Raw genomic sequence first — 18,786 nt, 5'->3', positions numbered from 1 at the left:
TTCCACAGTACTTAGGCCTTCTCAAGAAAAATATTCCCTTGGAAGCAAATCTAATGCAGAGCACTGTTTGATACTGTCTTGTGGAATCACTGTGTCAAATGGCAAATAAAAATGGTGTTGTAGTACTGTGTTGCTAATTCTGAAGGTGTTAAAGTCAAATTTCCTCAGCATGGGAACCAGGAAAAAAGTTTTTATTGTACTGGACCCAGTTAAATGGCCTAAGAGGTACAGTACCACTGAACACTGCTGCAATAACACTACAGGTTTGCAGGCTGAGTGCTATTCTAGATGTCACAGTTATTTGAAACAATCAAGGTAAAGTAACTGTCATAAATACCTAGAAGCAGTTAATTTTCTCATGAAACTGTTACTGCGAAAGTGGAGAGGGGTGGAATAGTTTCTTCATTGTCAAAAGGAAGAGTAAGACTCTCCTTTCTTTTACTTAAATATAGATTTTGTTTATTTTCCAGCCAGAAAATCAGGATGAAGAAAGTCCTACTGTCAGTGATGCAAACTCAGCAGAAACATTGATGGCAGAAAATGAGAAGACCAAACCTCTTATTCCAGAGATGTGTTTTATTTATAGTGAAGAAAACACTGAAAACGATTCATCAAATGCCTTTGTTGAGGAAGATGGAACAAGTCTTCTGATTTCATGTGCAAAGTGTTGCTTACGGGTTCATGCAAGTAAATAATCTAATTATTCTGTTGGCAAAAATGTAATTTTAAATTTTGCTTTATTGATAAATAATAGTTAGCTAGACCTCTAGCATGTCTTTAGAAGTACTTGAAGAACATCTGCATTTGTAAGGCTGCGATCACTGGCTAATTTTTTTTGAAAACTACATTACATTTTCTCTGACTTTTTCAGGGTTCCTGTGAAACTAGTGAAGAATTATGTGTCTTGTAAATCTTCCAATGTCTCGTGATCTTCCAATGATCACAAACTTCTGATTCTTTTTTCTGTTCTAGTGATTTAACTACTCTTTTGCTTCTCTATTTTAAATCACTGTGCAATGCTAGTTTGTCCTTATTAAGTAGTTAGAGTGAAATTCTCCTAGAGGACTTGTGAATATTGCTATTAAATTGGGGGATGCAGTATTTTCCTTCACTTAACATTCTTTTTATGGCAACAGTAACTGATGAATGCATGGATTTTTCTACAGAATCTCCTAAAGACTGCAGAACTGTAATAGTTAAGTCTAAGAAGTCCATGAGATATTTTGAAATATGATATATTTGCACAGAATAAATATCAGTACATTAAGTCAAATTTTTACTTCAGGAAGAGTTGGTGATACGATATTGTGATGACAAAAAGAAGAAATTCATTGTGATTTTGGCTTTTTGGGTGCTTGGGGTTTTTTGTTTTTTAGTTTGTTTTGCTTGATTTTTGTTTTGTTTGTTTTATGGGGATTTTTGTGAGTGCTTTTTATTTAAGTTTTGGGAAGATATATTTCATAGACTATGATATTAACAGTAAGCCTAGATTGTAAAAGTCTCCTTTGTCACAGGACAGACATGTGTTTTACTAAGGTTTATGAATAATTGAATTTTATGACATCATTGATATAAAGGCAGAATATAATAATCAATCCAGCTCTTTTATTCTAGGTTGCTATGGTGTTCCTTCTCATGAAGTTCATAAAGAGTGGTTGTGTTCTCGATGCAGAAAAAAAGCCTGGACAGCTGTAAGTTGTTTAGCTGTCTAACACACTAGAAATTAAGCAGGGGAGGGGGAAGATAGCATGTGCATTATTTCATGTGGTAGGCAGCCTGCATATTTTTTATAATCTTATTTTCTGGAGAAAAGCTATTTGTAAAATATGAGTAGATTTCAATGCAAAATGTAATGGCATTTTGATAGACAAACTTGGAACTGTTTCATAGACTCATGAAAAAGATTGGCAAACAGGATATAGTTTTGCAAAAAAACCTGCTCCAGCAAAACCTGAAAATTAAAATGCACATAAAAGAGAGAAAGAGAAAAAAGTGGGATTTGTCCTAAATAGGTATAACCCAATTTTTGTCTTTCATTGGTTACTAGAATACCCTCTGTTCAGGCCACAAACTGAACACGTCATCAGTTCTATAGAATCTGAAGCTTTGTACTAGAAGCAAAGCCTGAAAATAACCCATGAAACAATCTTCCTGCTCTCTTCATTTTTGGTAACAGTCCAGCTGAAGAACTGTGTGTAATAGTAGACGTACAGTGTTCAAAAAAGCATGATGGAAGATGCAAGAGTTGCAACTGAAATTGCAGTAAACCAAAATTCTTTCAATCATTCCTGGTAGATGTCAATCGTTCCATAAGGAAGGGTTGAAAAAATGAAATCTTCGTAGTATAGTGAGGGGAAGGTAGAAAGAAAAAAAAGTCAGATTCTGTAATGTCAAATTATATGTGTATTAATAATTAAGAAGAACATAAGCAATTGCCTGTAAATTTTTTCCTCTTGTGTCTAATCAGATTGTCTCTAGGAATAACTTGTACTCACTACTCCTTGTACTTTCCATGTGACTCATTGTACGAAGGGGAATCTCTGTCTTGTCTTTTAGGGACAAGATGGCTTGTAGAAGCTTTAAGCAGAAGCTAATACTAATAGCAGGAAATTCTATTAATTTTTATTTCTAAAACTAGTGAACAACAGGGCTAGGATATATAGAGATTTTATAGAAGTTACTCCTTTATGATTTTTAAAAGCATGTTATGGAAACATTTTTCAGGAATAGTTGAAGATGATTTGACTGTGCCTTGAGGCAGAATGATAAAATAGACACTGAATTTTGTTCTTTCTATAGTTCTCTTTTGCTTGTTTGAACAGTATTATTCATTGCAAGCAATGTGGCTATAATTGTCTTTGGGGAAAAATTTATTAGTTTGGTATCCAACACTTAAATATGCTAGTATATTTTTGATTGTGTGGAATCTCAGTCCTGACATCAGCATGATAATAATTACTGATGCGTGTTTCATCCTGTTTGTCTTACGATAATGTTTCTGTCCCTTCAAAGTTTGGATGATAGCCTTAGATTATCATAACAGCTTTCACTTCAAAATAGTACAATACTTTTATCTAATCCTAGAATTATACTTAAGATAATATGGTTGTCATTTAACCAATCTTCTGTACATTAAAAAAGGCAAGTTAATTAAATATACTGCTATCCCAAAGTACTACTTTCTGTTTTAAAAATCAGCAATTCAAGTTAGTCATACCAACCTGCAGCCTAAAGTTTTATGTTTCCTTTGAATTAAATGCATATGTTTCTTTTCTGAATTGATTTTTAAATTTTTGCAATTTTTTATATAATCATAGAATAGCGGGTTGGAAGGGGACCTCAAGAATCATCTGATCCAACCTTTCTTGGCAAAAGCACATTCTAGACAAGATGGCCTAACACCCTGTTAGATGGATTTTAAGTGTCCAACATAGGGAAACTCACCAGTTCTCTTGGGAGATTACTGCAATAATTCTCAGTGTGTATTTTTTTCCTCTTGTGCCTAATCGCATTGTCTCCAGGAATAACTTGTACCCATTACCCCTCGTATCTCCTATGTGATTTCTAGTAAGAAAGGGAATCTCCATCTTCTTCATAGGCACCTTCCAAATACCAGAACCAGATGGTCAAGTCTTCCCTCATGGCCAAACAAGCTCAATTTTCTCAGCTTTTCCACTATGGCAGGCTTCCCAGTCCTCTGATTATCTATATGGCCCTTTTCTGGACCTCTCCAGCCCAGACACACCTTTTTTGACTAAAACTGAACACAGACTGTATTTCCTATTTTCCTATACCTGTTGTTTTACAGATAATATGTTAATTGTATGCTAACTTGCTTTGTAGTACTGTAAGTCTCTCTGGAGAGGGAGATGAAGTTAAAGAAAATTCCTTTTTTTTTTTTTTTTTTTTTTTTAGAAAATATCGTGTGGGTGTATTCTATATTCTAACTGACACAGTCGGAGCTTCAAGTTTCTACATGAATTAAATAAAAAAATCATGTTCATATAAATTTTTGATCTGGATGATCATTCCTGAAAAAAATGCAACTGTTGCAGAAGATCTGAAACAGATCTGTGGGAATTATATATACATACACGCCTTCCAAAATTTACTTTTTTACGTCAGAAAAGTGCACAAGAAGGGAAGATTTAGTTATTAGGAAATACCGACTCCCTCAAAATCCAGCTTCCTGGATGTTTGGAATTGTTTCCCCTACACTTCATATTGATTCCTAGAAGAAGGAGATTTAGCTGAAAATGACCTGTCTGAGAAATTCCCTTCTGGCTAAGGCATTAAATCCTGAAGAGAAGGTTGATTGGAAAACAAGGAGAAAGAAAATGTTGTGTAATGAAGAATATAATGGAAGTGATGAAGTTATTGATACGGCCTTGTTTCAAAGTTCATTTCTTAGGAGGAAAAAATCCTTCTCATTCCTTCTCTTACTCAAAATTATTTCAAATTCTGTTAAATTATGCTTTCTTAAAATCACAGCAGTTATGTTAACTATTTGGAAAATTTGGTCTCTATTAAGTTTCTGTATATTGATATGACTTTGGAAAGCAATGAAGTGCAAGAGCGCTGTAGGAATGAGAGTAGTCTTAATAGCTAAATTAAACTTTTTTTATGTTTATGTGTGGATCCCAACTATGAACATTAACATATGGAATTATAAAAATGTCTGTGTGGATTTAGATTGACAGAGTCAGACTTTTCCTTGATGGCTGTTCCATTTTGTATTATCAGAGAAAACTGATTTTGGGATTCAGAAGCATCCTGGTTTCTTGCAGTTTCAGCATCTTTAAGTAGCTGAAGTAGTATGCTTTACAATACTTATGTCAAATTTTCACCCTCTAGGATATACCTGCATTCATGATACATAAAACATCTTTATATTCTATTAGGCAGTAGGTCCTTTTTCATAACAGTTATTGACAAAAGAGAAGAGTGATACAGAATGGTCTATGCTGATAGACAAAAATAGCCATAAATCAATCCCCCAAAACAATTTTAAAAAAATCAAATAATATTAAATAAGTCATCTGCATGGATCCTGAAAGTGTAACTGTATTCGTATAAAGTGCCTTGATTGAGAACAAACGCCTCATTAATCTTAAATGCTTCAGCTAGAAAAAGTTAGTGAAGTCAGGAAGAATAATGGCTGGCATTATAGTGAATGCAACAACAACAGTGAGTAAAGATGTGGTCACCTAATAGCTATAATATATAAACATAGAATGCTTTCGTTGTTTAGAGGACAGGACAGAGGAAAAGATTCAGGACAGGAAAAAGAAAGAAGAAGAAGTCAGGAAATAGGTAAATACATTTCAATGGCTTGCTTCATGATCAGGTAGATCATGATCATAAGGCTACAGAGGGAGATGTATGACTTTTCATGGATGATTCTTGCACTGTTCTCCACAGTGCTACAGAAACTGTTAAGTGCCTAATCTGGCTAGCTGGCACTGATTTTGAGAACAGATCCTATGTTTAAATAGCTTGGCAGAAATTCTTTTTCTATAGATGACCATTTCATGCTTTGTATATTATTTATTGAAAATCAGTCTTTGGGTTTATTTGGATTTTATGGTTAGTGTGGCCCTTTGTGTAATTTGAAGGATTTTTAGTTTCTTTTTCCCAAAGGCATCAGAAGAGTGGCATGTAAGAGCTTTTCCACATTTCTGCTCAGAAACTGCCACATTTCACTCTACTGAAAATTATTTTGATTGTTCTTTTTATAGTGGTGCCCTTCTTGCTGATACAGTGTTACTGTTTCCATTATAAACTGCTGTTTTCAGAGCCTGGTACCTGCCAAAATTAGCTCAATACATGTCAGTTGGTGTCTTAATTTTCAGACTGATTTTTCTACCAAGCTTTAAATGTATTTGAATATTGTTAATAAAAGAAACTATTGGACAGGAAAATCTGGCTATAATAGAAAAATTGAAACCCTAAATATTTTTATGGTTTTTTTTTTTTTGGTTATGTTTTCAGAAAAATAAGGCCTCATGATTATTTTTTAAAAATATTTTTTATAATTTTTTTAATCTGAATTTTTGCAAACCTCTGCAAAAAAGTTGACTTACTGGGAGAATTTTAAATGGTGATGGTAACCATGTATGGACTCAGATGTGGAGCATTATATTTCTTTCTGATTTTGGTATTATACTAGTACCAGGATATTTATTGCGTGCAAAACTCAGTCTTTGAAACAACATATTTTAACAGGTTTGTAAATACGGTGTTTGTCTGATGCTGTCAGAGAAACCAAACTGAAGACCATTAAACTCAGAAAATATGTTTTTAACCTAACTGCCATAAGGCTCAAACCCAGAGCTCATTTTGACCTTTCATTTCCTTCACTGGAGTTTGCCAAATGAACCTTTGCCGCTGATATCCATGTCAAAAGACTTGACAGCTTTGGTTACTTCCAGCTGTGTGGGTATTCTCACATTACGAGGAAGGGATTCCCAACAAAGTGAATTATATTTTCAATCAGATGCAGCATCTGACCCCACTTGGAGATGGAACTGGACCAGAAAAGTTCCCTCAGTCTCAACAAATCTTAATTTATCCTCAAAGACTGTATCTGATCTCTAGAGGTGCTGCTGCAAAGTCATTGAGAGGGAAAACATGCTAAAAATAGCCAGTAGCAGGATATTCTGACCTGCCCAGCTGGTATTATGCTGCTTTCTTAAAGGTTCAGATTTTCTTCTGAAGATACTCAGGTTTAAATCTAATATTTTCTGTCTATAATAATGGGAATAAGCCTACTTTACTTTGTCATACATAAATATATGTTAGATACACCATCATTCCTGTTTTGTTTGCTAAGCATTTAGTCTCTGTGTTTGTAGAATGGTAGAAAGGTTGGAAGGGACCTTAAACATTGACATGGTCTTTCACTAGATCAGGTTGCTTGGGGTCACATCCAATCTGGCCTTGAACATTTTCAGGAATGTCAGGAATTTCCAGGAGTATCTACAACTTGTCTGGACAGCCTGTACTAGTGTCCCACCATCCTCAAAATGAAGGATTTTTTTTGTATGTAACCTAGACCTACCCTCTTTCAGTTTGAAGCCTTGTCTTACTGTCTTTCTTCCAGGCCCTTTAGGTACTAGAAGGTACGATAAAGTCTCCCTGAAGCTTTCTCTTCTCCAGGCTGAACAACCCCAACTTTCTCAGCCTGTCTCCACAGGAGAGGTGCTCCAGATCTTTTTCTTGGCCTTCTGTGGACCCACTTCAGCACGTCTTTTGTTGGAGTCCTAGAGCTGAATGCAGAACTCCAGGCAGGGTCTCTTAGACGGCCAGAATCACCTCTATTTACCTGCTGACCACACTATTTGTGATGCAAACCAGGATGTGTTTGGCTTTCTAGGTTGTTAGCCAGCTCACACTGAGTTTCTTGCCAACCAAGAGCCCCAACTCTTTCTCACAAGGGCTGATCTTTATTGATTCTCCACCCAGCCTATATTTGTGCTTGAAATTGCCCCAGGTGTTTTCCTCTGTGTAAGTGATTTTTGCAATCTCTCTATATTTTGCAGGAAGAATTATCAGTTTTATATTTTAACTGGCTTATTTAACTTTTATGGAAAGCTACTGTCATTTCTTTTGACTTCTCTTTGAAAGGGAAAGTGTAATATTTCTTGTTCAGTTGCTTGGGAACAGTTGCTCTCTATCTACTATAAGGATTTTCTAGATCTGAGTGACCAATTACCACTATGACAGAAAACACTTCAAATTCAGGGCTCTAATAGTCTGCATTTTATACTTTTTGGATGGTTTTACTTCATATCTGCACATTCTAGGGAGAAAGGTTACGTAGTACCCACCTCCCCCACCCCTGTCAAGTGTGACAGTTATTTTTACTCCAGTTACCTGAATGAATATTTTGATTTTCATTCCAGTTTCAGCCGCATTTCTCATTCCTTCTTTGGCTTTGGAATTTTCTCCATATTCTCATTTTCTCACCTCTCTTTCCTGCCATTTTGAAATCTTCTTATCCCAGCAAGCTCTCTCCTGCTCCTTCCAGTCTTGAGGATCAGTGCTAATTATGCTATGGGCAGTGTAGTGAAACACTTCTTGCTCTTTATATTATTGTTGCTTTATGTTGGCATGATATGGGAGCTGCAACTGCAAGGAAATTTTTGGCTATCCTTAAATCAAGGGCACAGCAGATTGAATGATTGCAGGATTAGATTACTAAAATGTGAAAATTAAGTAGCTGATGATTTGTAAACTTGAAATTCCCAAAGGTGGATGCCTTGGACAGACTTGGATGCATCTGAAAGGATAAAACGTTCATCCATGAAAGAAGCATGGCCACCTAATATTTTCAAGAACTTACTTTAGGCTTGCAGCCAAAGATCCTTCTACATGTTAAATAGATAGTAGCCTGTGGTGGGTATCTCTTTCATGGAATTATTCAGCCTCCATAATCAGTGTGAACTTGCATCGCATACAATACAAATGAAGGTTGTGAGCTATACTGGTAGCATCTAGCATCTCTGTTATGAATGGTGCTCCTGGTCAGGAATTTGAATCTGGGTCTCTACAGATAAACATCAATTTTTCTGCAGTTTATTATTTTTTGCAAATATTTGGTCACTAAAAAAAGGAAGTTTGTCTCTCAAGGAAGTAGTTCAAAGTAGATACAGTAGTGGACTTTGAATTGAAATTCAGTAATTTCAAAAGCTATTTTCCAAGTGAAAATTACTCCCTTGGTGTAGAAAGATTAACATGTTCATTAGCAGACCATTGCTGAAAACAACATTTTCAAGAGAAACACCAACCCATTTCTCTTTACAAGAGGATAAATATAGACACAAATAGAAACAAGCTGGGAAAATGAGACAGCTAAAATGTAGCAATGTCATATCCAAATGCACATCTCTGTCAATACTACTAGGAGTGTGACCTTGGGCATTACAATGCAATTGAGAGAAAAGATGGAAGACTAAGGACATCTGTTTTTGGTTCAAAGTTTTCTATCTAAAAAGCCAACCAGAATGGCTTGGAGAAAACAAAATATGTTTAACAGCCATGTCGCTACAATTTGTATCGATTTGACTTAGCTGTGACTGAGTTTAACATTAGATGCCTGTTTTAATTAGTGGCTTTTAAAGGAGACTAGTAAATTGGCATTATTGTGACACATCTTTGGTGCAGTTGACTCTTGAAACTGTTTTGATCTCTTATTACAAATATGTCGGGGGGAAAAAACCAAACCCAAAACTTTTCCTAACCACTATATTTATGTTTTTAGATACTACTCAAAGTCAACGGACAGCAAAAATAGCTGATGAAAAAAGAGTGGAAATACATTATTTAAATAGGTACTGTCCTACTTGGTGCTTAAGACATTATCAAGTGGTGGTGACTTTAAATTGTTGGAAGGTTTAGATTAGATGTAAGGAAGAAATTTTTTACCTTGAGGCTGACCAGAAAAGTGGTGGATGCCCCATCTCTGGAAGTGTTCAAAGCCAGGTTGGATGGGGCTCTGAGCAACCTGGTCTGGGAAGGTGTCCCTGCCCATGCTGGCTGAGTTGGACTAGATGATCTTTAATGTTCTTTCTAACACGATGCTTCAAATCACCCGCCAAAATTAATTGAAATTGCTTGAAAATACTACTTCAGGTATAATTACTGCTAAATAAAGCTGTGACAATGGAGTTACCACAATAACTTATTAAATGAATGATAATAATATATTAGTAAAGTTGCATTTTTTTTGGATCACTAAAAATGGGAAAATTAAATGTATATTATATGTAGTATATATTTCAATGTGCTTAGTGCCGAGCATTTGGATTTTCATTAATATCTAGGTGTTTTTTCTGCATATGAAGGTTTAAAACTGCAGGTTACATGCAACAGTAAGATGTGCCGTAAGAAATAAACTGAAGTCTATTCTAGTCTGTTATTCTCCCTTTGACAGCAAGAAATTAATACCTGATGAAGAATATGTGTCTTGAACAAGCATTCCTAATGCTTTCTCAGTCTCCTACAATGTGGAAATAAGAAATTGTCTTAGCCAAAGGCAGTGTCTATTTCCTTAGTAAAAAAGTAACTGTTGTTTGATTTCTTTTTCATGAACTTATGCAGCTTCTTTCTCAAATAGTGTAAAATTTTAGCACCTAATCTGGCAGTGTGGGTTAGACACATACTGTGTGAAGAATCTTTCTGATTTTTTGTTTGTTTCTTTGTTTTCAATCTGCTGCTAGTTTCCTTTGATAGCAACTACCTTCTTATTGAAGTATCTAGTCAAGCCCTTTTCCAAGTCTCATTTTTTCAGTCGCATCTGTCAAGCATTACACGATATTTTTACTGGCTTGACCAGCCACAGCCTGCATAGTTATCCCTTTTGCAGAAGCTGTTGCAGGTGATGTTAGCTGAAGACAAGCTTTTGGCTTATTTTTAATGAGGCCTGTGAAGTAAGGGCAATCTGAAGTGAACAAGATCTTAATAAATTACTGAGATAACCTGGAAAAAAAGAGGTAATTAGAGAAAAGTGCAAGATACTGAAGCTAGAATGCAGACAACGGATTGCAGAGCAGTGATGTCAGCTTCTCCTGTTGAAAGGATCCTGAAGATTATTGTCCATGTGCTACACAACTCATGGCTGTGTAAGCACATCTCCCCAGATGTGGGATAAAAATGAAACATATTTTGCCTGACATCATTGAAGATCTGTTCTCATTGCTTTTCAGAAGGGAGAGCATGGCCACAGATTAAGTCAGTTAGGTGGAAAAATTGTGCTTGTTTAACGGACTTAACAGTCTGTAGATGGAAAATCTAAAAAAAAGTAGAGGGACAAACTGAGGTTTTTATGTTTCTTATGCATAAAGGAAAAAGGAAAAGGCTTAAGCAGGGAATCTACTTGTTATTTTTAATGAAAACTCCCTAATGGCATGGATGCCAAAGAGTTGGAAGAGACTATTAGGTTGCTTATGGAAACTACATTTTAAGAGGAAATTTTTGAAAATGTGTAAGGTGCAATTCATTAAGAGTAAGATATATTTTATTTTACCCTGTTTTCCACTGACATAAGCTGCTTTTTTTTTTTTTTTTTTTTTCATTTAACTGGATAAATGTACCTCTTTGGGCACACTATTGTAATTTACAGGACCTTAGTAAAGGAGAAATAGCAGTTTAACAAGAAAGGTGCATGGTCATAGTTTTCAATAAAAATAACTGTTAGATGTCTTAATATATATCCCTTTGCTATGGCTTGGCTGATTGCTACTGCCTTGCTGTGTCAGATAGCTTCCTGTCTTCTATGGAGATAGCTATTGCTGATGAAGTGTGGGAATATGGAAGTGTGAAAACTGCTTCTTGTAAGCATTACTCTGAATATGACTGAATTTTGGCAGACACTAAAAAATGCTCAAAGATAAGCAAACGTATTCATTTTAAAATATAAATGAGTGTGAACAGGTTTGGATTTAGTGTAATAGTTATCCATGCTACAATAATTAATATGCAGCTATGCCTGAGTAGCAACATACCCTTCCAAAAAAGGAGATCCATCTTCTGGATGTATGTACCAAAGGAAGCATGGTTAATTCACACTGACTTGAGACTTCCAGCAATTCCTTGACGTGTTTGAAGCAGAGAAGTGAGATAAGGGTTGGTGGTAGCAAAGATGTTTTCTTGAAATCAAGGGGAAACATTTAGTCCAGAAACAGTGAATATGATATGTATTGTTATGAAAAAACTGCATTATTTCCATAAAAAAGCTGAAAAATTAAATAAATGTTACTGTATAAAAGTTGTGAATTATATGGACATATCTTACTTTATACAGATACTGGAAGAGAGAAAGCCTTCTTGTAATTCTAGAATGTTATGGAGATTTTTTAAGGAGATGAGCAATTGAAAATGGTCTAAGATTTAATTTAGATATGTATAAAATAATATGCTTATGAAATTATTATTTAATGCAAATACAAATGACCAAATTACTTGTTCAAAGGATTTGTGAAGTAATAATAAATGAAAGATTGGACACCTTCTAAGGTGATGCTTTATAATGAAATGCATTCTTCTGATTTTTACATATAGGTTGACAGCAGGCACACAGGGATGCACAGACGCGCTCTTTCTCTGTGAGAACACAGAACCACAGAATCAGCGAAGAGTTTGGAAGGGACCTTTAAAGGTTGCATAGTCCAAATTCCGTGCCATGAGCAGGGGGACATTCTCTCAATTAGATCAGTTTACTCAGAGCGCTGTATGACCTGACCTTGAATATTTCCAGGGATGGGGAATTCACTGCCTCTCTGGGCAATCTGGTCCAGTGTTTCACTGCCCTTATTGTCAAAAACTTTTTCCTTATGTCTCATCTATATTTAAAACCATTTCTCCTTCTAAAATGTTTTCCCCCATCTTTTTAATAAGCCCCCTTTAAGTACTGAAAGGCCACAATGAGATCTCCCCAAAACCTCTACTTTTCTCCAGGCTGAACAAATCTCTCAGCCTGTCTTCATAGGAGAGGTGCTTTTGGAGTGCTGGACTACCTCAGCAGGTCTGTGTGCTTCATGGATAATAACATGGGTAATAATTACTAGTTCATATGTTACTTCACTGCCACCTATGGCACATACACATTTTTTATTATACATTATCCAGTCTTTGTCAGGTCCTCTGCGTTTTCATTAATTGTGGTGTATTGAAACAGAAGTTAAACTAATAGCCATGTTTCCTGGATATGGGAGAACTGAGAGAATGAGAGGACACAGTCTTAAGCTGCACCAAGGGAAATACAGGTTGGATATTTAGAAAAAGTTTTTTACAGAAAGGGTGATAAAGGTACTGGAATTATCTGACTGGGGAGGTGGTGAAATCACCATCCCTGGATGTGTTTTTAAAAAGACAGGATGTGGCACTCAGTGCCATGGTCTAGCTGAGGTATTAGGGAATGGGTGGACTTGATTATCTTGGAGGTCTTTTCCAACTGAGTGATTCTGTGATTCTGTAATGTATGGCAATGGAAGCATAATTAACAAAATTGTTTTAATGGGCTTTAAATCTGTGTTCCTACCCACAGGTTTGTTATGAACACTGATGAAATTTACTAGTTCTTAGGGATCTATTTGCTTATGGCCTGTGTCCAGCAGACAGTGGACAAGTATCTACCAATACTTTCTGCTCACCAAAGATATGTGTGGTGTTTTTTTAGAGGACATAATATTTGGTTCCTGTAGGTCCTTCATAAGGGTAATATTTTTATAGCTTGTAATGAGGGTATTTAGAGCCACCTTCTCTTTTGTTTGGGCTGCTCTCCTGCCTTTAATTTTTCCTCTTTTTCTATTTTTTCTTTTTTTTCTATTTTTAACCTAATGTCACTGCTCTGTAGTTAGTAGGTAAAGATCTGACTTCTCTCTCTTCCTGTGCTATTTTAATTTAATTTATTTGTAAAATTTCTTTAGGGCCTTGGATTCTCAGTCTAGTTGCATTAGTAAGTTACACAGCAGATAATCTAAGGAAAGTTTTCCTTAAAAGTGAGAAGTACGCATTAGAAGCAATTTTTCAAGTAACAGATTTTGAAGTAGTGACCTAAGAACACCGAAGCTCTGAAAAAAGGAGCAAATGCACTTTTTATTTTGCAAAGCAGAGTAAAGTATTTTTGTGGCCAAATGTTAAGAAGGTACTCAGATTAAAAAGGATTTATGAGGGATCCCCTGAATGTTCACATCCGAAAGTGGAGAATGAAGATTTTTCCCTGCGAAGATTTCTGATGAGTTAGACTTGTGCTCTTTTCCCCAGTCTGCAGATGTTATTCTGTGTCTAAATTGTAAAATTTCATTCTCTGCAGAACTGCTGTCTTGGTTTAATACAGTGTAGAGAGGTGGACACTCTAGAATGAGTTACCTGCTTTTAGTTCCATCTACTTTCCTTTCCTCCCATAAGGAACAAATGCCAGTAGATAAAAGTGGGAAAATAGTTTACTAACAAGCAAAACAGCAATAAGCAAAAGACACCAAACCAGTAAATAATCACTAGATACAAAATGGCGAAATCTGTTGAAGCCGTGGGAAACGAAGATAGACCCAAAGTGGTGGAAATAGCATTCACAAGATGGTGCCTGCCAGGCTGCCCGCGGGGCTTGAAAGACACAGGGAGAATGGCATCAGCTCTCTACTCCATGATGGTGCATTCAGTTGACCAGAGAATCTGAGAGCCAAAGGGACAGAAAGGTAGTGGACAGAAAGAACCTTCCTGGGAAAGCAGGAGCTTTTGGAGCTGCTCTGGTGGCAGATAAGTGCCTGTGCGTATGGCATCAGTGCTGGCACCTGTTGCCGTCTGCTGGCTGTTTGGCTCGGCTGGTGTTGGTGCTGATGTCCACCTCACTGCACAAATGTTGGGGACAGTAGAAGAACTGGTCTGTCAGATGTGGGGTGACATGGTCCCTGGGACAGGTGTACAGAGATCATTACAAAACAGTTTTTATTGCAAAATGCTGTTTTTCCTAGTGGCTACTGTTGTAAGCCCTGAAAAAAAAATCCAACAAACCAAAACCAACCATAGGAAGCAACCTCCTCAGAAGATGAACCTCTGCCTTCAGCAAAGGCTACTGGCAGAGAGCTCCCTGCTTCCTGGCTCCAACTTCTAAGGGACCTTTGCAATGCCCTTCCTGCATTTCCATTTTCTGGTTGTGTGGTTTTAAAGAGACAGTAACAAATTTTGGGCACGGTGATATGTGGAATACAACATTTTTAACAAAAAATTCCACCCTGACAACTGCAGATGATTTGGGGATCAGATTTGCAGGAAGTCCTGCATGGCTTTTTTTAGGAGATTGTAGTATTTGCTGCTTCCAGAATGGCTGTTCTATTTTATGTATAATTTTCTATGCTGCTTGGGTTATTTATTTTTTTACTCTTATGTAGTCATGGAGATGTATGCCCATCCATTTTTACTGTTTTTTATCTTGCTTCCCCAATTTTCATATAGAAAATAAACATATTGGACCCAATTTTTTAGTATCTTGATATGACAGTGACCAAGCTGTGTTTATAAAGATAGATAACATTGGTAACAATAGGTACATTGAGAGTGACAAAATCAGTCCAAGAAAGTGCTGAAGAAACATCTTTTCCCTGTGCTATTTGTAAGCAAGATTCTAAGATGAAGCAGATTGAAGATGATGCAGTACCATTATGTAACGCTGTGGTTGTGCTAAGGTATTCTTCAAAATCCCAGGTAATGGTATGGATCTCCATATTGTTTCATGATGTGCTTTTTATATATAACTGCTTGCCTTTCAGAACTGAATGCCAAATAGAAACAAATTTTCCATGACTGTAGTGGTATTCTTACTGAAAACAGTATAGTTTTTCGCCTTTGAGTTCCCTGATTTAATAGTCAGCATTTACTTTTAGAAAGGGAAATGAGATCTGGAAATTAAGTCCCATCATAAGGTTGTTGTGGATAGAATAATGAACCTCAATTGTCTTCTTTAAAACTCTATAGTAATATTAAGTAGTAAAAGTGCTCCGTAAAAGGATGTTCTGTTCTTCCTGGTTCTGGTTGTTAAGACAAAATTTTTGTGCTTGAATAGCAAAGAAGATCCAATTGTTACAAGAAAGTAGTTTTATGGTTAAGAAAGATGTTTTTCATAGGAAATGTAATACAAGATTCAGTTAAATTTCTGGCACATATTTTTAGTCTTCACTGTTGAAATTTTTAAGATAAGATCAGACTGGAGTATAACATCAAGTCCTTTGGGGTTTTACTCTGTGTTTTTGTTTGGTTTGCTTGTTTGTCCTGCAAGGACATCTTAAATGCAGGGGTTCAAAAACCATGGTCTCATATAGGCATACTGTCACAGAATATCCTGACTCTATTTTTAACATTTGTTCCTTATAGAGACCAGAAAAACAGGCAGGAGGAAAAATAGCTAATGTTCAAAACACTTTTTCATCAGCTCCTCTCAAGGGACAAGAGGAAAAAAAATAGAAATAAAGGGAAAGAATAGATTCAGAAATGGAGGAGACAGAAGAGAAGGAGTGAAGGGTTGGAAAGAAAAAAAGAGTACATCTGTTCAAAAGCTCAGTTTTAAGTAGAGGTAGGAAAAGCCATGTTTTTTGGCATGTTATCTGGGGACTGCTGAACACCTTGCTGAGTGTCCTGAAAGAGATGGAGTTGTACTGAAGATCAAAGCAGTGAAGGTGTACTGCAGGAAAAAGAAAAAAAATAATTTGAGCTAGATCAATAACTTATGGGCTAGTTTCTCAGTAGCTTCTATTAAATTAATTATGTACTTCATTTTACCTTTGTAAAATATATGGCAATTTCCAGCCTTTCTATGGCAGTACTGATTTAAAGTGTTGGGGATTTTTTTGTTTGGTTTTCTGGTGTTGATTTTGTTTGGGTTTTTTTATTACTTTTCAAATTGATTCTATCACATTTTCTCTGAGTAATACTCAAATGCCTTTTTTCTTTAGGTTGTGTGAATTGTTTCTCTTTTTGTTACTGTATAATTTTCTTCCCCTGTAAGGAAGTGCTATGCTTATAAGTGACAGTTTATAACCCAGTAATTAATTGCATTAGCAGTTTTCTTATCCTCAAGATCAGATGAATAGAACTGATTTGTAAACCATCATTAAAGTTCACTTTTTTCTACTCCATTTTTATTTTTAGGAATGTTGTCTCTGCAATTTGAGAGGTGGTGCATTAAAGGAAACTACTGACAAAAAGTAAGTAATATATTCTACAGGACTGTATGTGCTTATTTTAGACTTTATTTCCAGTCCATTCCCATGTGCAAAAGCATTTGTAACCCTAATTACTTGACAGTGTCCCTGTAAGCTGAATCATTGCAGAATTAAAAATACTTCTATTGAAATGGCACTGGCATTTTGTTAAACAGTTAGATAGTAAAACATACATTTGTTTTAGTATTTGTATACACTTGCTTGTTCCAAATTTTAATCTGCTGGCCTTTGTGCAAAGAAAGTAAATGAGTGCTCATTTATCATTCTTTTCATGGGCAAATCTTATCAAACAGCAAAGTGTATTTTCTTCTTTGTTTCTGAAAATTATAATACAATACTTTTGAACTTCTAAACCCACTATTTTCAATGAATTAATTTTAATAATGTTGAAATAATTTTCGATTCTGAATTTTTTTTTTTTCCAAATGCGCTTCTATCACACACTGTCAAAAATAGTTTTGTTGCTGACATCATGCTATTACTGTATCTGGGTTGCAGAATACTATAGCGAGTAACCCTAACAGCTAAATTGGAAAATATTGCCGCTTAATGATTTTAAGCCCGATAGTAGAATAGTCTTTATGCTCTTTGAATAATTTCATAATTAATTAGCTTGTATTAGTAGCTTAGCAGTATCATGTAAACCTCTTTCTTTCATGCTTTGGACTGCAGTGGTAAGGAATGATCTAGGTCCAACTTTCATTTTCACTCATCAGGAAAGAATTTATTTATCAGTGGTTTGCAGTTGATTTCATGACTTGTAAATTGTCCAGTTAGGTGAAAGTTTTTGTTTAATTCAGGTCATACCTTACTTTCAGAAAACATCATTATTACAGCTATTTTAATGGAGATTTTTGCCACTACATGAAACTTCTCAGCTGAATTTTAGTTATTTTTAAAATTCCCTTTAATTTGCTACTTGGTTTACTTGCTAAATAAAAAGAAAATGACAAAAATATTACCTCAGTAGAATTTATCATGTTGTTTTTATATTTGCTGTTGGTAGCTTCCATGTTACATCTTTAAAAATGTGTACATCTTTTTTTGTTTATAAATGTAAAATTTTTTGAAATGCCTCGTAAGATAGATTACAGGGAAAATCCACGAAGGTTTACATAAAATCATTTTTCTTGTATGATTATATATGATTTTTAGGTTTACATTCTATCACTCTGTAGGTTAGTTTTACAGCTTTATAAAATGGGATTTCTGTAAAAACAGTTGAACTCTGTTTTTCATGTTTCCATAACACCTTATAGCCGTTACATGTTGTGGAGTTTTTAATCTGTCCTTCAGCAATAGCTGTCCTTTCAAATTTTTGGGTTTCCAGAAAAATATGTTACAATTACATCTTTTTTTCTCCAACAGCTGTAAAATCTTACATGAGCATTCCCTTTTCTCCTTCTTTACTTTGTACATACTAATTAGAGATACAGGAAGAGCATGTTATGCTTTTAAAAGCTAATGGATCAGACTAGTATGTGTGCATGAAATAAGCAGTTTGCCATATAGAAAGACTGAGATGCCTTCTATTCAGCAGAGCACAGTGATTGTTTTGAGTCTGTTGGGTTGAGAGATGTCAGAGGATAAATATTTAGTTGAAGACTGATTGAAGAGGCATTTTATTTATAGCATTCCTGTCTCATAAAGCTCAGATGGTATGAAAATGTGGTTTAGCAGGTGGGCAGGTCACAATGAAAAGAAAATGGCTGTTACAAAAGATGCTTTAAAAAGTCTCAAAACAAGACTCTTTTCTATAAGTTAAAATATGGACAAACTATCATCATAATAAAAAGATGGATCTGCAAACTTTATCTGTTTTTATTTGGGCCAAACTGTATAACTTGCTAACTGATGTGTCATCTTTGTGTACAGCACTTGTTTCACACTTTGACCGATACAACTTTTAAGTCACATGACAGGAGTTTGTTTGGTCCTTGTGTGTCATGTTATACTTCTGCAGGTGTTTTTGTCAAAGATGAGTTATTGAAATACTGCTGCTCTAGTGCAGGAAAGAGAAATGATTTCTGTTTTCTGCATCACCCTCCATCTCCTTCAGCTTCACCCCACG

At 35.6% G+C, this 18,786-nt stretch overlaps 1 protein-coding gene across 1 annotated transcript in view; it reads left to right on the top strand.

Annotated features, from left to right (window-relative positions):
* Positions 1–18,786, top strand: part of KDM4C (lysine demethylase 4C) — a 246,651-nt gene that overhangs the window by 147,697 nt on the left and 80,168 nt on the right. Inside the window, exons 14-16 of the mRNA XM_066339406.1 lie at positions 471–687; positions 1,615–1,691; positions 16,642–16,697. Of these exons, the coding sequence (XP_066195503.1) occupies positions 471–687; positions 1,615–1,691; positions 16,642–16,697 (350 nt within the window). The remainder of the gene's footprint in view (positions 1–470; positions 688–1,614; positions 1,692–16,641; positions 16,698–18,786) is intronic.

Source organism: Sylvia atricapilla, chromosome Z (assembly GCF_009819655.1).
Source record: "Sylvia atricapilla isolate bSylAtr1 chromosome Z, bSylAtr1.pri, whole genome shotgun sequence".
Taxonomy (NCBI): Eukaryota; Metazoa; Chordata; class Aves; order Passeriformes; family Sylviidae; genus Sylvia; species Sylvia atricapilla.
This window is presented reverse-complemented; position numbering and strand designations above follow the sequence as displayed.